This window comes from Ciconia boyciana, chromosome 10, assembly GCF_034638445.1.
Source record: "Ciconia boyciana chromosome 10, ASM3463844v1, whole genome shotgun sequence".
In the NCBI taxonomy this organism is placed as follows: Eukaryota; Metazoa; Chordata; class Aves; order Ciconiiformes; family Ciconiidae; genus Ciconia; species Ciconia boyciana.
In genome coordinates, this window is record NC_132943.1 from 18,307,629 (window position 1) to 18,328,229 (window position 20,601).

The 20,601-nt window shown below is 69.5% G+C and overlaps 3 protein-coding genes across 3 annotated transcripts; all 3 read left to right on the forward strand.

Moving 5' to 3' along the window:
- Window positions 1–16: 16 nt before the first annotated feature.
- On the forward strand, window positions 17–2,625 carry CATIP (ciliogenesis associated TTC17 interacting protein). Its single transcript, XM_072874372.1, is given in 10 exon segments — window positions 17–104; window positions 363–575; window positions 710–808; window positions 811–857; window positions 1,073–1,159; window positions 1,331–1,501; window positions 1,687–1,811; window positions 1,902–1,978; window positions 2,077–2,165; window positions 2,386–2,625. Coding segments are annotated over 10 exon segments (1,224 nt in total). The 5' UTR covers window positions 17–28.
- A 988-nt stretch (window positions 2,626–3,613) lies between these two features.
- On the forward strand, window positions 3,614–9,592 carry SLC11A1 (solute carrier family 11 member 1). Its single transcript, XM_072874370.1, has 15 exons — window positions 3,614–3,691; window positions 3,886–4,019; window positions 4,767–4,889; window positions 5,223–5,342; window positions 6,145–6,251; window positions 6,343–6,413; window positions 6,517–6,584; window positions 6,718–6,873; window positions 7,012–7,170; window positions 7,345–7,434; window positions 7,612–7,731; window positions 8,254–8,403; window positions 8,481–8,554; window positions 9,145–9,298; window positions 9,387–9,592. The coding sequence occupies exons 1-15, from the start codon at window positions 3,652–3,654 to the stop codon at window positions 9,495–9,497; spliced, it is 1,677 nt and encodes a 558-aa protein (XP_072730471.1). The 5' UTR covers window positions 3,614–3,651; the 3' UTR covers window positions 9,498–9,592.
- A 4,075-nt stretch (window positions 9,593–13,667) lies between these two features.
- On the forward strand, window positions 13,668–19,159 carry CTDSP1 (CTD small phosphatase 1). Its single transcript, XM_072874827.1, has 7 exons — window positions 13,668–13,881; window positions 15,392–15,534; window positions 15,763–15,864; window positions 16,107–16,163; window positions 16,692–16,784; window positions 17,072–17,257; window positions 17,351–19,159. Exons 1-7 carry the CDS (start codon window positions 13,815–13,817, stop codon window positions 17,477–17,479), a joined length of 777 nt encoding a protein of 258 aa, XP_072730928.1. The 5' UTR covers window positions 13,668–13,814; the 3' UTR covers window positions 17,480–19,159.
- Window positions 19,160–20,601: the final 1,442 nt, after the last annotated feature.

Consider the following 20,601-nt stretch of genomic DNA (forward strand, 5'->3'; position numbering starts at 1 on the left):
TCCGGCAGCAGGAGCCCCCAGGCGAGGCATGGACCCCCCCCGCGAGTGCCGGCAGGAGACCCCAGCCCTCACGGAGGCAGCCGCCGAGTTCCTGAGCCTCATCGGTGGGTGCCCCCTGCCCCCGGCCTCCCCCTTGTCCCCCCGGCCGTGCCCTGGGGGTCTTCGGTGCAGGGGTGGGGGGCACCGGGTCCGGCAGGAGGGGGACGGGTCGTGGGGGCTTGAGCGGGATCAACGGTGAGGGGCTCAGCCCAGCCCGCACGGTGTGGGGGAAACTGAGGCAGGGAGGTGCCCTGGGCAGGGCTCCGGTCCCTCCGGGCAGGGCTCCGGTCCCTCCGGGCAGGGCTGACGGTCCCTCCGGGCAGGGCCGGAGGAGCTGGAGCGCTGCCTGTTCGCCGAGACGCTGGAGGTGGTGGCAGCGGGGGGCCAGCCAGGGGACCGGGCGAGGGGCCAGTGGTGGGTGACAGCCCGGTGGGCACCTTACGAGCAGGCGGGCGAGCCGGTGCGGAGCTGCGTCCTGGTGCAGGCCGGCTCCCGCGGCAGGCAGGACGGCGTGCCCTGCTCCAGCACCCTCAAAGGTGAGCCGGGGGCGGCTCGGGGTGTCCCCCCGCTCCCCGGGGCTGGAGCATCCCCGTCCCACCGGCCCCGGGGCTGGGGTGGGGGACGCTGCTGCAGTGCCAGCGGGGGGCTGAGCGCGGGTCTGCTCTGCCAGCCTATGTGACCCCACAGCTGGAGACCCTGGAGCAGGAGGAGCAGGAGCGCCTGGAGGTGACCGGCGTGGCGGTGGCGTGTCCCCTTCCCCCTGTCCTGCCCCCCTGCAGCGATGCCCACCGGGGGGCTGTGCGCTGTGCAAGGTCGCTGTGGGCAGCCTGGTGTCCCCTCCCTGGCTCAGACACCAGTTCTGTCCCACCAGCCTGGTTCCCCTCCCCTACTCTGGGTGGCAGCTGGCGTGGGGAGTTTCCCACAATGCATCTGGCGTGGTACCCTGATAGAAAGGGGTGCTGGGGTGTGCCACCTCAGAGAGGGGGTGCCCTTGCTCTGCCCCCCACCCTGTGCCCCCCACCCCTCCTTGCAGCTCAGAGCACACCCCACAGAGAGGAGGACCCACATGCTGAGCCACCAGCATGGGATGATTGTTACCAAGACCCTCCGGGAGGGAGAGGTGAGGCTGGGGGGGAGATCTCTCCCCTCTGCCCCCCAGATGGAGCACATCCTGGGACAGGGGACATGGCTGGCCTGTCCCACCCAGGGGTGCCCCCAGGCTCCAGGGGGTGCTGTCCCTGGGGATGGTGGAGCTGTGGCTGTCCCATGAGGTGGCCAGGTCTCTCCACAGGCAGAGCAGCGGTGCCAGAGCTTCTCCTACGGCCGGGCTGAGCTGCGGGGGCTGCTGCTGGAGGGTGCCAGCCTCCTGCTGCTGCGGGTGCTGGCGTGCCGGCAGGCAGTGCCCCCCGGCCTCATCTTCCTGGCCATCGACACTGAGGGCCACCTCTGCACCTCCAGCTACGTGAGCCGCTTGGCCAAGGGGGCCCATGGGATGGGGGGGTCTGGGTCAGGTTGGGGTCTGCCTCGGTGGGATGTGGGAGGTAGGGGTGAGCAGAGTGTGGGTGGCAGCATGGGCGGGCATGGGGATGGCACCCGGGGGCAGGGGTGACTCCGGGACAGGGGTGACCCCTGCCCGTGCCCCCCCAGCGCGCCCTGGGCATCCAGCATCAGGCAGTGGGCTTGGTAGAGGCAGAGGTGTTTGTGATCGAGCGAGCCATGCTCACCAGCGCAGGCGTCTCCACCATCTGGCACAGCAGCTTCCTCCCCAGCGGGTACGGGCGGGCGTCCGGCCGGGGACACCCCCAGCCCTGCTAGCCTGGCAGGGACCCAGGAGGGGGGGTCACTGGCTTTGTCCCCCGCAGGCTTTTGGCCCAGCGGGTGCAGGTTGGCTGCCCGATGCTGGTGGTTCTGCAGGATGAGTCCGTCCTCACCAAGACAGGTACTGGGAGGGGGAGGCTTGTGCCCCCCAGCACAGGCAGCCCCTGCCTGCTGTCTGGCAGCGGAGTCTGACACCCTGCCCTGCCTTTCTGCTGCCAGGTGGGGTCGAGCCCCAGCCCCCCTTCCCCAAAGAGCCCCTGGACTGGGAGGAGGACATCCAGCTCTTCTCCTGGTTCCTGGATAGGAAGGTGAGATGGGGGGGGACATGGGGACATTGAGCTGTGCTACTCCCCAGCAGGATCTCCCCTGGGGTACCCAGGGGGCACAGTGGGGATCAGGCTGGCCAGCACCCCCCCTCTAAGCTCTTCAAGTGTGGAAAAGGACCCAGGCATCCCATCCCCCCTCCCTGGCACGGTGGCTGGGGGGGGGACATCGGCGCCTGTGCCCACCCTGCCCACCATGCCGCAGGAGGAGCTGCAAGCGTCCCACGCCGCCTACGTTCAGCAGCACCCCGAGCTCCGGACGCTGCTGGCCGACTTCCTCCAGGCCCTGCTCCTGCGCCAGCCCCATGACCCAGTCTCCTTCGCCGCCCAATTCTTCGCCCCCTTTGCCTGCCAGCGGCCCCCTGGGACCCCCTTCACCTCCGCCAGGGCTGCCAGCCCCCTCCCCAGCACCCTGCCTCACCACCCTCCGGCTAATGGGGAATAAAGCTGCCAGTGCTGCCTCTCCGGGCTCATTTGCTTTGGGGGAACTGAGGCACAGGGAGGGCAGCGGGTGCTGAGTTGTGTGCTAACCCCTCCCCCATGCCAGTCTGGGGGACACCCAGGCGTTCTGCCCCCCTCCTGGCTGTTCTAGCCCCCACCTGGGGTGGGGGGTGCCTGGGACATACCCTGCGGCAGAGCCAGGCTCGCATCCCTGTGCCGGGGCATCCCACATCTCCCTGGGGGCAGAGCCCCGATGCCCAGCTCTCTGTGGGGCACAGCCTGGTGGCAGAGGGGTGCCCTGAAGAGGCAGCCGGTACTACCCAGGCACCCATGGGTGCACCTGGGCTGCTCCTCCTCCCACCTCCACAGCCACAAGGGTCCTGGGCACAGGGTGCCCCGCTTTTGTGGGAGCAGCCTGACCCGCCATGACGCTGAGCACCCCATCTTTGGGGTAAGAGTCCCCCCACCTGAGGGTGGAGTGAGCACCCTGCGCCACAGAGCCCGCCTGGGTGCCCCTCCCAGCAGCTGAGGGTGCATTTTGACTTGCTCACGTGCTTGTGCAACGCACGCCTGCTTCCTCCTTGCTCCCGCTCCTCTGGCCTTTCCCCTACTCCCGTGGGGCCAGCCCTCTCTCCCCACGCTGTGGGACACTGTCCCCTGTGCCCCCAGCTGCCCAAGGAGCAGGACCCCTGGTGTGTGATGGAGGGTGACACGCAGGCATGCTCCCACGCCCCTGGGCACGCTGGTGTGGGTGCCCCGTGTTTGTACGTGGGTGTACATGGCAAGGGGGAGGGAGGGACTGGGTCACCCCCTCCTGGCACAGGGTGGGGGAACTGAGATCGTGCACACTCATAGCACCCAACCCCCACCAGGCAGAGCCCCTTTCCCAGCCCAGGTCAGCGGGAGGAGGGAAGGAGTACTTCCTTCTCCTCCTCCTCCTCTCCTCCTCGGGGGGGCAACTGGGGGGTCCTTTAAAAGCTGGGCAGCAGGCATTGCACACAGTGTCGAGAGATCAGGGCTCCCCAGCACCATGTCCGGATCGGGCCCAGCCACAGCATCGCTGGAGCCAGGTGAGCCCCATGACACTTGGGTCCCCCTGCGCCTCCTTTCCTCCCCTAGAGCCCCTTCCCTCTGCCCTGGGACCCCTGGCTCTGCTCCCTCCCAGTGGGCACCGTCTCCCCCAGCCTGTCCTGGCTTCCCCACCCGCCCCATCCCCTTGTACCCCCGCGAGCTGCCACCTCCTCCTCTTCTTCGCCCCCCCCAGGCCTCACCAGGTCCCTGAACCGGGACCAAGCCCAGACTTACGGCACCGGCAGGAGCCCGGTGCCCCCGGAGCGCCCTGGCACCCGGGATCAGACCTACCTGGACGAACTCATCAGCATCCCCAAGGGCAGCGGGGTAGGTGCTGCCAGGCTGGCCCCTCCGTCTGAGGGTGGGCAGAGACGGGGTACTGCAGGGAGACGGCCAGTACTGCAGGGAGCTTGAGGTGGGGGGGCGAAGGGCCACCGCGGGGGTGGGGGAGATGTGCCTGGGCCGTGCCCTGGGGACCTCAGCATCCCCAGACACGGCTCAGGCAAATCACAGCCCCAGGCTGAGCGTTTCCACGCTTAAAGGTTTCCAGATGGGGAAACCGAGGCACGGGGCGAGATGCTACCCAGCCACAGGGGTCACCCCACTGCTCACACACCTCCCGGGCTCCCCGTCCTGGGCTGCCCGTGCCCCGACTGCCTGTGCCCTGCCAGCCCCCCATCCCCGGCCGGTCCCGGGGGGCAGAAGGGAGAAGGGGGAGGAATTGGGGGTTCCCCTGCCAGGAAGGGTGGTAAAAGCAGGGCTTGGCAGTGGGATCCCACAAGGTTCAATTAACGGTGCCTGACAGCCCCAACACCCCCCTGCAAATCTCTGTCCAACCTGTCTCCATGTGGGATGGGGGTCTTGCTGCCCCCCAGCACTGCTGCTAACGGAGAGGGGCTGGGGGGCAGCGGTTCCCTCCCCAAAGCAGGCAGAAGAAATGTCCTCCGTGTGCGGAACACACCCATGCGGGCAGCACAGGGCTTCCCAGCAACGGGCTAAAGGGGACTGGGCGTGCAACTGGGGGACACCGGTTTTGAATGGAGCACCCCGCTCTGACCTGCTGCTTCGTCCCAGCCCGGTTTCAGCTTCAGGAAACTCTGGGCTTTCACCGGTCCCGGCTTCCTCATGAGCATCGCCTACCTGGACCCGGGCAACGTGGAGTCGGACCTGCAATGCGGGGCAGTGGCGGGGTTCAAGGTGAGCCCTGGGCCCCTTCCCGGCCCCGGGGTCAGGAAGCAGCTGGGGATTTCATAACCTCTCCTGCGCCAACGGCCGCCCAGCCCCACGGCAAGCCAGCTTCCCCAGCCCGGGGAGCGGGAAGGGAACGGGGGGGCTTTGGCACAGGGGGAGGGCACCCAGGGGTGCGGGAGGGCCACCCCTCTGCCTGGGCTGGGGACACCACCTCCAGCCCCTCCAGGCTTCTCCTTCCCCGTGTCCCCGGGCCGGTTGATAGCCTTGCTGGGAGCCCTGGGCGGCCAGATCCTGCCCAGTGCCCAGCCCCTGCTGCATCCCTCCCTCCTGCCCCCCCAGCTGCTGTGGGTGCTGCTGTGGGCCACCATCCTGGGGCTGCTGTGCCAGCGCCTGGCCATCCGGCTGGGCGTGGTGACGGGGAAGGACCTGGGCGAGATTTGCTACCTCTACTACCCCAAGGTGAGCAGCCACAGGGAGCCCCCCTGGGGGGGTCACAGCCTGGGGGGACCCTGTGCTTGGGCTGGTGGAGGTCCTGGCAGGGACTGGGGGGGGCAGGACTGTCTGGGGGGTAGACAGGAGCAGGAAGATGCTGTGAGAGCCCTGCACCTCCCAGAGGCTCTCCAAAGCCCCCCCAGCCCTGGTGCCCCCCATCTGGCACCCCCACACCCCTGCAATACGGGTGGCCCAGGGGAGGTGGGGGGAAGCAGCTACCTCGGTGTCCTGGTCCGTGAGTGCGTCCCCCGGGGGGGTGAGCCCAGGCGTCGGGGCAGCGACGCGCAGCCGAGATGCGGAGCGAGCCTGGACGCGTTGGTGCGGGGAGCTGGGAGGGCTCCGGGGGGGGGGTCACACGGCAAAAGACGGGGAGCTAGGGGTCCCGTCTAGGTGGCAGGATCCTGATGGGGGCAAACGAGCGATGAGATGTTGGCTGAATGACAGGTCCCCAAAAAGAGCGCTGGACACGTCCCTCTGCCCTGGCACCCCCCTGGGAGCATCATATCCAGAGAGCTGGGTCCTGTCCTCAGCTCCCACTGGGGCAGGGATGGGGAGAGGGGGCAGGCTGGGATTTAGGATCCATCTTGGACCCTGAGACTGTGTCGTGGGAAAGGCTGGGAGGGGTCTCCCGGGCTCCCCATGCTGCTCTGGGTGGCCCGCCACAGCCTGGGGACAGGGACGGGGTCGCCACCCTGGAGGCTGTGCCCACTCACCCGGGGCCAAGCCCCGCTGTGGGCTCAGGCACCTCACAATGCCGTGGCCCCTCCAGGTGCCCCGCGTGCTGCTCTGGCTCATGATCGAGATCGCCATCATCGGCTCTGACATGCAGGAGGTGATCGGGACAGCCATCGCCTTCAGCCTGCTCTCAGCCGGCCAGTGAGCCACCCCCCAGGGACCCCCCAGACCCCCAATGGCCCTGGCTCTGCCAAAGGGCACATGGCTAACACCCCCCCTTGCCACCCTGCAGCATCCCCCTCTGGGGTGGCGTCCTCATCACCATCGTGGACACCCTCTTCTTCCTCTTCCTTGATAAGTACGGTGAGTGCCGGGGTGGGGGGACAGGGGGGATGCTTGCCTGGGCAGCCCTGGTGCCAATGTGGCATCAGTGTCCCTGTCCCACTCCATCTCTCGATCCCTCTAGGGCTCCGCAAACTGGAGGCTTTCTTCGGCCTCCTCATCACCATCATGGCCCTGACCTTCGGCTACGAGGTGAAGGGGAGAGTTGGGGACACCCCTTTCCCTGCAGGGCGCTGGCAGGGGACCCCCTTGGGGCATCCGCGCTGGCACCAGGATGCAGTGGGGGGGGTGCCAGCTCACAGTGCCCCTTCCCACCCGTCCCCAGTATGTGATGGTGAGGCCGGGGCAGGCGGAGGTGCTGAAGGGCATTTTCCTGCCCTACTGCCCGGGCTGTGGGCGAGAGGAGCTGCTCCAGGCTGTGGGCATCGTCGGTGCCATCATTATGCCCCATAACATCTTCCTCCACTCCTCCTTGGTCAAGGTGAGACCAAAGCACTGCCATGGGCACTGCCACCCTGGGGTGTCTCAGGGGACACATAGGGGGGACCAGCCCTGGGGGGCTGCGGGACAGGGGGTGTTCACCTGACCCCATGGCACCCATGTCACCCGCCGTGCCCAGACACGGGCGATCGACCGGTCCAAGAAGGAGGCAGTGCAGGAGGCCAACATGTATTTCCTGACTGAGTCCTGCCTGGCCCTCTTCGTCTCCTTCCTCATCAACCTCTTCGTCATGGCCGTCTTCGGCGAGGCTTTCTACCGCCAGCGAAACAAGGACGTGGTGAGTGTTCCCCACCCCCGTGGGGAGGTGATGGCTGTACCCGGCTGCGGAGACAGGCAGGGCGTGCATCCCTTGGAGAGTGGGTGTCCTCATCCCCTGGGATGTGGGGGGGTCACCCCCGTGTCTGTGGGGCTGCCAGGTGGCCGTCACACTCGTGCCCGCTGTGCCTTGCAGCACAACAAGTGCGTCAACAGCAGCGTCAGCCACTACGCCGACATCTTCCCCCCCAACAACGAGACGGTCTCTGTGGACATCTACCAGGGCGTGAGTGGCCCCAGGCTGTGCCCCGCGGGCATTGTACCCATTTTGGGGACATAGCACTCCCTCCCATTGACCCCTGGGTTCCCGGGGCTGCTGCAACCCCTGTGGGAGGCCAGGAGCCGATGGGGGTGCCCGGGGTGCGGGACACTTTGGGGTCCCCATAGGAGTGTCCCTGCACAGGGTGTCATCCTGGGCTGCTATTTTGGGACGGTGGCACTGTACATCTGGGCCATTGGGATCCTGGCAGCAGGACAGAGCTCCACAATGACCGGGACCTATGCGGGGCAGTTTGTCATGGAGGTGAGGGACTGGGATGCTGGCCCTCACCCCCACTGGGACCAGCTGGGAGGGAAGGGAATCACGGGTGGGCCCTTGGTGGGGGGTCCTATGGGCAGTACCCCCCCCCCGGGGTATTTGGCAGAGTTAATTGCCCCTCATTCCTGCAGGGAGCTGGGCATGGGGCGTTGCCCACCCGGTGGGTGGCAGTTTGCTGGCACCAGGGTCCCTGGTCTCCTGGAGGTGGGATGGGGACAGTGCCCACCCATTGCCGCTGCACGGCCACCCACGCCCCTGTGACACCCCCTCCCAGAGGCACCCCGTTGGTGCCCCACGCCTTGTTTCCCTAATGAGCTCATTTGCTTAATGAGCTGGAGCTGACATCTAGCGGGGCCCAGCAGCCCTGCAAGGGCCCGCTCAGCGCCCTGGCACAGGGGAGGGAGAGATGCCCCCCACGTACCTCCGAGCCAGGGTTTGGGGGGTGACCCCAGCACGGTGCCCCAGGCACGGCAGGGGGTGAGGGCGTAGGTTTCGCTGCGTCTCCAGGGCTTCCTGCAGCTCCGCTGGTCTCGCTTCGCCCGGGTGATCTTCACCCGCTCCTTTGCCATCCTGCCCACCGTCTTCGTGGCCGCCTTCAAGGACGTCAGCCACCTCACGGGCATGAACGACTTGCTCAACGTCCTGCAGAGCATCCTGGTAAGGTGGGGAGCACCGCCTGCCCCCCAACACCTCATCCCGGTGGCCATGCCCCCCTCATCCCCCTCTCCTTCCAGCTGCCCTTCGCTGTCCTGCCCGTCCTCACCTTCACCAGCCTGCGTCCGCTCATGCAGGACTTCACCAACGGCGTGTGAGTGCCAGGGCAGGGGCGGCACGGGGGGGCAGAGCAGGGCACCGCGGCTGCAGGCACCCTCCCTTTGGCCCATCCTGCCCCCCCAAAACCTGCTGCAGGGGCAGTTAGTGTATGGGCATTGGTGGGGGCATGTTCATTCCCACGTGCCCAGGGCAGCCAGAGCGGGACGGACCCCGTCATTGCCCTCTCCATCCTCATCCCAATGCCACGTCCGCCCCCTCCCCAGGCACCCCTGGGTCCTCAGCATCCTCCTGGCACTGCCAGCCCTGCATTCATTGGCCATGGTGGCCTGGCACCATGGCCACCATGGCCTGGCCTCATCCCAGTGCTACGTCTGCCTCCCCACCCCCAGCACCCCTGGGTCCTCAGCATTCTCCTGGCACTGCCAGCCCTGCATACATTGGCCATGGTGGCCAAAGCCCACGCCCAGAGCCCCATCGTGGGGGTGTAGCATGGCTGCGGGGCGCAGAGATGTCCCGGTTGGGGTCTTGCTCACCTACAAACCCAGATCCCCCAGACCGCTGTGCCCGGTGGCACACAGGGTGGGGGCTCTGCCCTGGCACTGATGCCCGCTCGCCTGCCCACAGCCCGGGGAAGGTGCTGATGAGCCTCATCACAGGGCTGGTATGCGCCATCAACGTCTACTTCGTGGTGGACTTTCTGCCCACACTGCGGGGCCTGGGGTACCACATCCCCCTGGGCCTACTGCTGGCTGCCTACGTGGTCTTCGTCACCTACCTGGTAGGGCTGGCACCGCGGGAAGGGGCAGCCGGGCGGGGGTTGGCATCCCTGGTGGGCGCCCATCGACCTGCCCTCTTTGCCCTCCCAGATCTGGACCTGCAGCATCGCACATGGGGCCCGGTTCCTGGCCCGGGGCCACCACAGCCGGTTCAGCTTCGGTGTCTCCCTCGACCCACCGGCCCTGGCAGGGACCCGGTGACAAACCCTGTCCCCCATTACTGTCCCCCCCGCCCCTGCCCAGCACAGCCCCCCACACTGGGCACCGGGTTGATGCCACACCAAGCCCGGGGATGATGTTCTGGCCAGAGATGCAACCAGCAAGGAAGGGGTTAACAGACGGGCAGACCTTCCCCCCAAGTTTTACGAGCCCCCCCAAGCCAGGGGTGCTGGTCCAGGCTGGATGCCGGGGGGGGTGGCAGCGGGAGATGCCCCCAGCCCTCGGCACAGAGGCTTCAGTGAATGAGCCGCCGCGGAGACCTCCCCTCCTCATTAGTGCCGGGAACCGCCGGCCCCGGGACCGCTAATTACCGCTCGGGACCGCTAATCGCCTCCCGGGACCGCTAACCATCCCGCACCGCCCGCCGCCCGGGAAAGGTGGGGCCAGCCCCGGGGGAGCCGGGGCCGCCAGCCCCGCTTCCCGGGACCGGCCCCAGCCCCCGGACCGGACCTGCCGGAGCCCCACGGGGGGCTCCTAAACTCGGGGGGGGGGGGGAGGACGACGGCTGATAAATGGCGTGTTTGTAACCCGGCCTCAGCCTTGCTGCTGCTGCGCGGCCCCGGGGCGGGGAGCGGACCCCCCACGCTCGCCCCCCCCATCCCGGGCCGGACCCTTAGCCACCGGCTGGGGGGGGGGGGGGTCGGCGAGGGGTTGCATACACACACGCGTGACCGTGGGGGTGTGGGAGGGGGGGCTTAACCCCAACCCTTTGCATTCCCCCAGGGAGGAGCGGGGAGGTGGGGCGCCCCACCGTGCCCTCCCCGCCCCGGATGCCCCGTTTCCCGCCTGCCGGCCCCGCCGGATGCGGACGCGGGGCCGCTCGGGCCCTCCTCGGGGGTGGCCGTCGCCCCCCACCGCCGGCTCCGCACCCCGCGTGGGGGGGTCCCGCCGCGCTTCGCCCCCCGCCTCGGCCCGCACTTGCGAGACGCTCCCTGGCTGTTTCAAGGCTCCCCCCTCTCCCCAGCACCCCCCGCACCCCCAAAACCCACCTTCCCAAAACAGCCCGGCCGGGGGGGCGGAGGGGGGGGAGAATTTGGGGGGCAGCCCCCCCCGCAAGGGACGCCCCCCCGCTCCTGGGGGCCGCGCTTGTTTATGTGAAGAATTTCCCCTTCCTTAAAAGGGCGATGCCGGCCGGGGTGGGGCGGTGCCTGCCCCCCGCCTCCGCGTTGGCCCAGCCTCGGGCTGCTTGAAGGAGGAGCCAGAGCGGTGGGGCCCACCGAAAAGCGGGGTGTCCCGTCCCCCCCCAAGGGGTGCAGCCGACCCCAGTCCCCGGACCTGCCACCAGCTCTGGGGAGGAGAAGCAGGGACCAAGCCCCCACCACGGTGCCTGCAAGGTGCTTGTACTGGGCGGTGCCTGCACTCCCCACAGGGCACGGTGCCCGGGGGCACAGGGCTGGGGGGGCCGCCAGGGACTGGGGGCGGGGGGTGGCAGGTGTTGGGGTCTGCGGGGTGCAGGGTCCAGCCCTACGGCTCTCCTGCATGCACGGTGTGTCCCCGAGGGGCAGGGGATCACCAGGGCTGTGCCTTCTCTGCCCGGGACCCCCAGCCCGGGGCACCCCCGGCCCGGGGGCACCTGGCCGGGCCCAGCTCTCGGCACGAGGTGGGCACCCCCGGGCCCCGGCTGTGGGGCAGCACTTGGCGGGGCAGCACTCCCAGGGCCATAGGTAGCTGGGGGAACAGGGGACAGCATCCAGGACCCCAGCCTGGGGGCAGTGGGGTGGCACAGAGAGGTCCCTCGGTGCCCACTGGCAGGAGCCCGGTGCCTTTCTGCCCTGTGCCCCCGCACCGCAGCCCGCACATCCAGCTGGGGACTGCCCACTCCTGGCCTGAGCTGGGGGCGCAGGATGAGGCCCCTGTCCCCGCAAGCCCCATGGCCCCAGCCTGTCCCACAGCCCCAGGATGGGAACAACATCTTCCTGAGCTCCCAGGCTGCCCCATCTGCCCCTGGGTGGGCAGCAAAGCTGGAAGCGATGCTCTGGCTGCTGCTGCAGGCGTCTGGCCTGGAGACTTTCCTAATTGCATTAATTAGAGGACAGGCAGGGCCTGGCTGAGCTAGAGTTGCTGCTGGCACATGGCTCATTGGAGAGAGACGAGCAGGATTCGGCCAGAGGAACAGGGGTTCCGGAGGGGACAGTGTGTGGCCTCCACAGCCGTCCCCACAGTGAGCAGCGTGCCCTGGCACCCGCCGGCAGCCGAGCCCAGCCCAGCCAGCCCGCTGGGGACGAGGCAGGCATCCTGCCCGGCTCCACCTGGGCTGAAGGAGCAGCACAGGTCAGCCCAAAATAGAGAGCGGAGGAAGCACAGCCTCTTCCTTCCTCTTCCTCCTGCCGGGCAGGGGGGCAGCGCCGGCTGCCTGGCCAGGGGAGCCGGCTGCCTCCGCGTTGCAGAGGGGCAGGGAAACTGAGGCACGGGCCCGGCACTGCCCGCTGTCAGAGCAGGCGGAGGAGGTGGCAGGACCCGGTGTCCCGGTTCCCAGCCGCAGCCTGGTCCCTTCCACGCTCGCCCGGGGGCTGATGGTGCCGGGATGCCCCGCACGGAGCTGGGAGCGTGGGAGCCGCAGGCGTGAACCGGCTTTTGCTCTGCCGGCGTTTGCACCGGCTGCCTGGTCCCGCTGGCCCCGCAGCATCCTAATTCCCCGGGGGGGCACCTCCCGACGCCGGCTTGGCCCTGCAAGGTGCGGAAAGCCAGGGGACACGGTGCAGGGGGACACGGGGCGTCCTACACCTCCCACGCGGGTTTAGTGCTTCGGTAACACGGGATGAGCAGCTGGAGAGGCTGGGGAGGGAGCCGGACACAGGGACCCCATTTCCCAGCGGGGTCCCCCACGGGCAGGTGTCGCGTCCCCTTGTGCCCCACGCTGGCAGCGGGGACAGGTCCCCTCCCAGCCCCGTTCCCCAGGGGCTGCTCCCACCGTACGGGGACGGCTCAGCCCCGGGGAGCCGGAGGGGCAGAGCTGTACCCGGGGTCTGCCGCCGCGGGCATCGCTGCCTCGCCAGTGCCCCTGGTGCCCCCCGGGCCAGAAAGGACGATCTCAGCCCCTGAAGTTCCCAAACCGCAGCTGGCAGAGGAGGAAAGACCCAAAACAAGCTCAGATAGGGAATTTCCAACCTGCTCTGCCCCCGGGGCAGCACTGAGAGAGGGCACGGCGTCTCGGGCCACCGAGACGGTGACCAGGACCAGCTGGAACCCCCCCAGGGCCGGACACTGCCTGGGGCCACCGCGGTGCAAGGCTGCCCTGGCAGGGCCCGGCCGGGGCTTGCAGGCGGGGAAGGTGCTGGGATGGAGGGAGGCGGCGGGGATGCCAGTGCGTGGGGGGCTTGGGGGGATGCGTTTTTGCGAGGGGGTTGTTGCCTCTTCAAGCTCCTGGTAAAAGCTGCTTTTTGGGGAGCACCTGGAAACAGCCCTGCTTCCCCCCGAAGGCAGGAGAGGAGGAATTGCAGGGGAAATGATATATACTATTAATATAGATACACATAAAATTTCCCCAAATAATTAGGGAATTGCGGGGGAAAGAGGGAAGAAAGAAACAAGCAGGCGGTCATTGGTGCAGCCCCCCAGCACCTGTTGTACGACGCAGGACAGTACGCTGGCCTGCCCTGGCAATGGGGAACGTGTGCCCGGGGGGACAGGGACCCCCCAGCACGGCCTGGAGCCACTGGGTGCGGGGGGCTTTGCTGCAGGGGACACCCAGCATGGGGAGGGGGGGCTTCATATGCCGGGGGTGGCTGCAGAGGGGGACTTCCCTCCTTCTCCGGGGCTGCCAGCTGGACGGAGAGTGACACCCGGGGGCGACAGCGGGGCCGACCCCCCTCTCCATCCTCCCTCAGCCAGGGGGGGTGTGGGGGAGCCCGAGGGGTGGCGGGGACCCCCGTACGACCACCATGGCGGAAGGGGAGTCAAACTCGAGGCGCAGGCACCCCCGCAGAGGCCGCCACCCCCCGCACCCGCGGTCCGGGTCGCGGCTCGGCGGGGACCCCCGCTCCTCCCCCGCGGGGCGGGTGCCGGGAGGTGGGAGGAGGAGGAGGAGGAGGAGGAGGAGGAGAAGAAGGAGGAGGAGGAGGAGGAAGGGGAGGAAGGGGGTCCCCCGGCGTTGCCCTTTTAAGGGGTTCCTTGAAACCGCGCCCGGGTTCCATGTTTGCAGCCCCAGCCCGGGCGGAGGAAACTCCATGTTGTAACAAAGTTTCCTCCGCGGCGCCGCTCCCGCGCCCGCCGCCCCGCGCCGCCGCCGGCCCCCGCCCCGCCTCCCCCCCGGGGGCCGCGCCGGGGGGGGCCGCCCCCTCCCATCCCCCCCCGGCGCCCATGGAGCACCAGTCCATCATCGCCCAGGTTAGCAGGGAGGAGGGGAGCGCCCCGCTGCAGGAGAAAGGTAACGCGGGGGGGATCCCCCCCCCAACCTCCGGTGCGGGAGCGGGGAGAAGCGGGGGGGAGGTCCCCGGGGGTCTCCGGCACCACCGAGGGAGCTGGGGGCCCTGCGGACCACTTGCTCTCGGAGAGTGTGATGAGCTGCGGGCGGCCTCAGCCTGCCCCGCGCGTCCCGCTGCCCCAGGGCTGGAGGGGGATGCGCGGGGGGGCGGGGGGGGGGCCGGGGCCCGGAGGGAGCGGGGGTGTCTGCACCCGCCTGGGCGCGGGGGGTCGTGCGCCGTCCCCTCTCGTTCCCCCCGCCCCGAACCCTGTCGGTGAGCCCGGGGTGCTCGGGGCGCTGCTCGGGCCCCGGCGCTCGGCTTATCTGCGCTGTTTCCTCCGGAGCCGGGCGGGGGGGTGCAGGCAGCGCCGGTGGGGAAACTGAGGCACGGAGGGGGCCCGAGCGCCGGGCACCCCGCTGCAGCCCGGGGCACAGCCCGGCGTCTCGCCTCCCCCGCCCCGTCCCGTCCCCTGCGCTCCCTCCACCCGGCGGAGGGGGTTTGGCGGGGAGCGCTGCCCGTCCTGCTGCCCGATGCCGAGGTGCTGCCCGCCGACCTGGGGAGCTGGCAGGGCCGGGGGCGTGGGGGGGCAAGCGTGGGAACGGGGCCCGTCCCCAGTGGGGTGCTCCTGCCCCACGGGCTCCCTCCATGGGGCGCCCCGCGGCGCTGCCGGGGCGCGGGACCCTGGCCCGGCTGCTGGGCGGCACAACCGGGGGGAGCTGCGGCTCCGGGCCCAGGCCGGCCCCGCTCCCGGCCCGGGCTGGGGGCAGGATCTGGCCCGCGGGGCCGGCGGAGAAGGGGCTGGAGCCGCCGCGCTGCCACCGGCGCCCGGGGCGAGCAGGAGCTGCGCCCCCCTGCCTCAGTTTCCCCTTGATCCGCCAATGGGGGCTGAGGGAACCGCGCCCGGGGGCGGGCACTTCGTCCTGATTGGTCTCTCGCCTCCGGTACGCTGGAGCCGGCCAATGAGAGGGGGGCCAGACTGGAGGCGGGGAAAAGAGAGGCTGTAAGCCCCGCCTCCCCAGCGAGGCCCCGCCCACAGGGCCACCCACCCGCGTGGGTCCGCGCCCCCCGCCGAGAGACAGCGGGACGAGCCGGGGGTCCACGCCCCCCCCCGGGCGGTGCCGCAGCGGCCCCGGCTCCCCCTGGGGCAGGACCCGCTCGGTTATTGTAGGGTCTCTGGTCGCGTGGGCGGGTCCACGGGGGTCACCCGTGGGGGGGGACACGCCCGGGCGAGGGGCTGTGGGTGGTCTCCGAACACTCGCGTCCGCGGCGCTGCCCCGGCGCCGGCGCTTGGTGGGGCAGGAAGGGCGGCCGGACGGGTGCTGGGGGCCGATAAGGGCGCGGGGGGCCCCCGGCACCTCCCGTGTCCGGCATCAACACCCCGAACCCGGCTCACCCGCCCCCCCCCTCGCCGTGCCGGGCGGGGGGGCGCCCCGGGGGCGCCCCGGCCCCCTTACGCCCCTTCCCGCCCCCCAGGTACCCAGACCCCCACCAAGAAGCCGCGGAGCCGCAGCATCCTCCAGTCCCTCTTCTGCTGCCTGTGCCGCGATGAGGGGGAGCCCTGCGCCGGCACCACCAGCGCCCCGCTGCTGGTGGAGGAGAACGGGGCCCTGCCCAAGGTACCCCCCGGGCACCCCCCGCGCCCCCAGCCTGGCACCGGGGGGGGACACACGCAGTGCTGGGGGGGCCGGGCTGCCCCGTCCCCAGCGCTTCCCCTAGGCCAGGACGGGGGGCGAAAGGGGCTCCCCCCCGCCCCGTGCCCCCTCTGGGTGGGCAGGAGGGGAGGGAGTGCCCCTCGCCACCCCGCTGACCCCCGGGTTTGCCCGTGCCCCCCCCCCCCGCCGCAGGCTGCCGTCAAACACCTCCTGCCCGAGATCAAGCCGCAGGACGCCAGCAAGCTGTGCGTGGTCATCGACCTGGACGAGACGCTGGTGCACAGCTCCTTCAAGGTGGGGGACACCCCGGCCCACCCCACCCCTCCCGCCCCACGGCGCCCCGCCTGCTCTGTCCCCCTCCGTCCCCCTAAGCGATCCCCAGCACCCAGGCACCCACAGCCAGCGCCCGGCGCAGCCCTTGGGGTGTCCCTGCGAGGGGGCTGCGGGGCTGGCAGGGGGTGCGTAGCGGGCGGAGGGCGGGCAGCGTTTGGGCAGGGGGTGCCCACCCGGCGCTGACCCTGCTGTGCCCTCCCCAGCCGGTGAACAACGCCGACTTCATCATTCCCGTGGAAATCGATGGCATCATGCACCAGGTAACGGGGGGTGGGGGGGGGGGGTGTGCCTGGTGGGCGGGCGGCACGGGCCCCTCTGCTCCCTCCTTGGGGACCGGGAGCCGTCCCGGCGCTCTGCACCCAGGGGCAGTCGGGGGCGTCAGGGTGCCGGGGCTGGCACCTTGGGGGCAGGGGGGGGTGCGTCTCTTCCCAGTGGGGTGGGGAGGTGGGGGGGTCCTGGCGCAGCGCCCTCCTGCAGTGGCCGGCCCCGGGTTCAAGTAATCCAGGATAGGCTGTGGTCTGGGCAGTCAGCCTGTTCTCGGTTACTTGGCTCCGGAGCCGGCCGGATGCTTCGCCCGGGATGCGTCAGCGGGGCCGTGGCATCTCCCAGCCCGCGCGGGGCAGCCCCCACGGCACGGGCCACGGGCAGCCCTCTGTCCCGCTTCCCCAGCAGGCAGCCGCTGGCTGGGATGAGGGACGTGAGTGTCCCCCGGGGTGGGCATGGGGGTGCGGGCTGGGGGTTGGGGTGCCGGTGCCCACGGCGTGCTGCCCTCTGCCCCGTGCCCGCAGGTGTATGTGCTCAAGCGGCCGCACGTGGATGAGTTCCTGCAGCGCATGGGCGAGCTCTTCGAGTGCGTGCTCTTCACCGCCAGCCTGGCCAAGGTGGGTGTCCCCACCGCCCCCCGCCGTCGCCCTCCCCTTCCTGGCCACCCCTGAGGTGGCACAACTCCCCTTGCCTGCCCAGCCATGGGCATCGCTGGCCCCTTGTCCCCTGCCTACCTGCAGGCGGTGCCAGCATCAGGCAGCGCTGCCTGCCTGCCCTGCCAAGGCGCTGGCCAGGGAAACTGAGGCACGGGGCGAGCTGGCACCGGTGGAGAGCTCGGTGCCATCGTCACTCTGGGGTGGGCACGGTGGCACGGCATGCCCCGGTGACCCCTCCCTTGCCGCAGTACGCGGATCCTGTGGCCGACCTGCTGGATAAATGGGGGGCTTTCCGAGCACGGCTTTTCCGGGAATCCTGTGTCTTCCACCGCGGCAACTACGTGAAGGACCTGAGCCGCCTGGGCCGTGACCTGCGCCGCATCATCATCGTGGACAACTCGCCCGCATCCTACATCTTCCACCCCGATAATGCCGTACGTACCCCCGGGGTGAGGCTGGGGAGGGGGGGACGGAGAGGAGGTGGCGGGGGGCCCCCCCTCAGCCACTGCTGGCTGCGCTGCCCGCAGGTGCCGGTGGCCTCCTGGTTCGATAACATGGCGGACACGGAGCTGCTGGACCTGCTGCCCTTCTTCGAGAGGCTCAGCAAGGTGGAGGACGTGTACGCAGTGCTCAAGAAGCAGCGGACTAACAGCTAGTGGCCCCCCCACCACACCGGGCGCTGCCGGGGGGGGGGCACCACCATGGCAGCCAGGTGCCTTATTTTAGGGGGGGCCTGGTGTGCCCCCCCATCGTCCTCCGCAGCCCCGGTGGGCGTGGGTGCCCTCCCTGCCTGCTGGTGGTGGGAGATGTGGGTGCCCGCGCCAGGGAGCTGGGTGTCCCCCTTCCCGCGGAGGAGGGGGGGCCGTGGGTGACCCGCTGCCTTGCTGTGCTGGGGACCTGTTGGGGGGGTCCCGTCCTCTCCCGCTGTCCCATCCCCCCCCAACCTGTGTTCCCCCTCCCCAAAACGGTTCTCAGGTCCTTTTCCCCTCCGTGTCCCCCCGAGTGGGGAGGGGGGGTCAGCAGCTGCTGCTTTCCACTGCCTTTGGGGGGGGTACTGCACCCCTCCATCCGGGCTCTGCCTGCTGGGGGGGCTGGCGTCCCTCAGCCCCTATCTGCAGGGGGGCACAAGAAGGGTTAACCCCTTAGCACCCCCAGAAAATGGGGGGGTCTTATTGGCCTTGGTGCATGGGGCTGCCGCCATACCCTTAACTCTGCCCTTGGTGCGGCTGATCACCTTGGAGGGGGCACGTCCCTACCCCTCCCTTGTGCCTTCTGCTGCCCCCCACCTAGGGGGTGTGTTTTGGGGGGCAGCCCGGCCTCAGGGCTGAGCCTCTGGCCACAAGTGCCCCCCATGTGCCTTGGGACACCACTTCTCCGTGCCCCCCCCAGCCCTGCAAGGGGTGTGCCTGGGGGGGGCTCTTAACTCACCCCCTCCAACCTCGGTTTCTTCCCCTGGGGGAGGGTCTGGTGGCTTCCCCCCTCCAGTTACACTGTGCCAGTGGGAGCCACTCCAGTCACCTCACGGGGGGGGGGGCGGGGGGGCACGCACCCCCTCCCCATCCATCTGCAGCTTCACCAAAGGCTGCGACTCCTAGGGGGGAGGGACCCCCACACCAGCCTTAGTGTGCCCCCCTCAGCCTTACCCCAGCCCCCCAGCTGGGGCAGGGGTGGGGGGCACTGCAGGCCCCCTCCCCTCCCTGCAGCCTGGGGTTACCCTGACCCCTGTGGGGTTGGGCTTGTGCCAGGGTGTCCCCCAGCCTTGAGGGGCTGGGGGCTCTCAGGGAGGGTGGGGGGGGGGGCGGAGCTCAGCCAGGCCTTTTTTAACGTCGCAATATGGACAATGTCTCATTTTTAGGGGGAAAAGCAACGGTTTCCCAAAAAATCATGGGTGCCTTTTTACTGCTGTGCCAGGGAAGGGGGGGACAGTATTTGGGGGGGGGACGTGAGGGGTTTTAGCTCTCCGGTGCTGTCTGGTCGGCTCCTGCCGGCACTGCCCTTCTCCCAACGCTGGGTGCTGGGGACAGGCAGAGGTTCCCCCCAGGCCTGCCCGTACCCCTGCCTTCACCCCCTGCCCCACGGTGCGGGGCTGGGATGGGGGACGCTGTGACATACCTGCCCCCCCGGACCCCTGCCTGCCCCGGGCCTGATCCTGCCCCTCCAAGAGGGTTGAACTCAGCACTTTATATTAGACAAGTCAAACGGCACCAGCGAAGCCCGCTGCCCAGCGAGCACCCGTGGGTGCTGCAGCACCCGAGGAGCACAGCCCCTGTGCTGGGCACCCTTGGGGAGTCCGGGGGGGGCTGGAGGCGGCATGGGGGGGCTGGGGAGGGCTGGGGGACCAGATCCAAGTGCCTTCATGTGATTAAAGCTGTCAAACCATCTTGGAAAATGGAGTCCTGTGTATGTGCGAGTGTGTGCACACGTGGCCGTGGGCACGTGCCACGTCCCTGTCGCTAGTGGGTGTGCACGGGGGGGGGCAGAGAGCCCCCGGGATCCCCAGATCCCCCTGGGAAGGGGGCGTGCTGCCGGTCAGTGCTGGGGGAGCGCCCTCGGGCTGCAGGGCTGGAGGGGTCACCCCTTGCCCGGTGCCAAGGGCCCCCAGGCTGCCCTGGCACCCCTATCCTAACCACTTCCTGTCCCTCCTGGAAGAAGGACCCTGATGCCACGGGGATGGGTATCCTGCCCCTTAACAAGGGGGGGGGGCTGAATTTACTGTGTGGGCTGTGCCCCCCAGCTTTGGGGCTTGGGGAGGGGGGAGGTCACAAGTGCTCCCTTCCTCAGTTTCCTCCAAATAAGGTGTCAGACCCCCCTGTGTAGACTGGGGGTCACTGGAGGGGACTTGTGACCCCCCCCGGGCAGCCTGCTGCCAACATGCAGGCAGTGGGGTGCTGGGGGGAAGGGGAGGGGGGGGTCTCTTAGGTGCCGCCCCCCCCCCCGTGCCCTCATTGGCCCTGTGCCTCCCCTCATTAATGAAGCCTCTGTCCTCCCTGATGACTGCACTAATTACTGAGTTCATTAGTGGCCCGGCATCCGGCTGGGGGGCCCGGGGAGGGGGCGAGCCCTCTGGGGCTGGCGTGGGGTCCCCCACCCCACACTGGCGAGCTCAGCCCTTGGACGCGGCCACTGAGTGGAGAGCAGCCACCCGGGTGTCACACCCCACCCAAGACTCGGCCCCACACCCCTGCTGAGGGCTCTGCACCCAGGTAAGGGTCCCATGGGGGACACTGGTATGGGGTGCAGAGGATGGGAGCTGGGTGGCATGGTTAGGAGGGTTTGGGGGCTTTGGAGGCCAGGGGAGTGGAGGGCAGCAGCAGAGCCCATCCCCGTGGCATCAGGGCACCCCCTTGTTTGTGGCTGACGCCCCCCCCCGGCCTGGTTCAGCCCATTACTGTCACTTCAGGGATCCTTGCAAGGGGGGCAGGCAGGACTTGGGGCTCACCACAGCCCAGGCCTGGCGCCGGGGTGACGGCTGGGGTGCGGGATGCCTGCAGCGCTCGTGGCCAGGGCTGCTAGCTCAGCAGGGCGGCTGAGATAAGGCTGCGGCAATCCTGTAGGGCTGGGGAAGAGATAAGAGCGGGATGGGGAGCCCGGGGGGCCTGCCTGCTGCTGTGAACCCCCCCTCCCAGCTTTATGTATCTCCTGGTTGTCCCCCAAAACCACCTTCAGGGCTGGGAGCCACCAGACAGGACTCCAGTCCCCTCTCCTCTCTGCCAACACCAAGGGCATCATCAGGTATCGCCCCTTGGGGCTGGGGTCTGGGGGCACGGGACAGGGCATA

Bases quoted from the DNA above. Each gene is read 5' to 3' on its own strand.
- SLC11A1 (XM_072874370.1), top strand. From the start codon at position 3,652: ATGTCCGGATCGGGCCCAGCCACAGCATCGCTGGAGCCAG. The intron at 4,890-5,222 runs GTGAGCCCTGGG...CTGCCCCCCCAG, and splicing joins GGGCAGTGGCGGGGTTCAAG to CTGCTGTGGGTGCTGCTGTG. The intron at 6,585-6,717 runs GTGAAGGGGAGA...ACCCGTCCCCAG, and splicing joins CCCTGACCTTCGGCTACGAG to TATGTGATGGTGAGGCCGGG.
- CTDSP1 (XM_072874827.1), top strand. From the start codon at position 13,815: ATGGAGCACCAGTCCATCATCGCCCAGGTTAGCAGGGAGGAGGGGAGC. The intron at 16,164-16,691 runs GTAACGGGGGGT...CCGTGCCCGCAG, and splicing joins TCGATGGCATCATGCACCAG to GTGTATGTGCTCAAGCGGCC. The intron at 17,258-17,350 runs GTACGTACCCCC...CGCTGCCCGCAG, and splicing joins TCTTCCACCCCGATAATGCC to GTGCCGGTGGCCTCCTGGTT.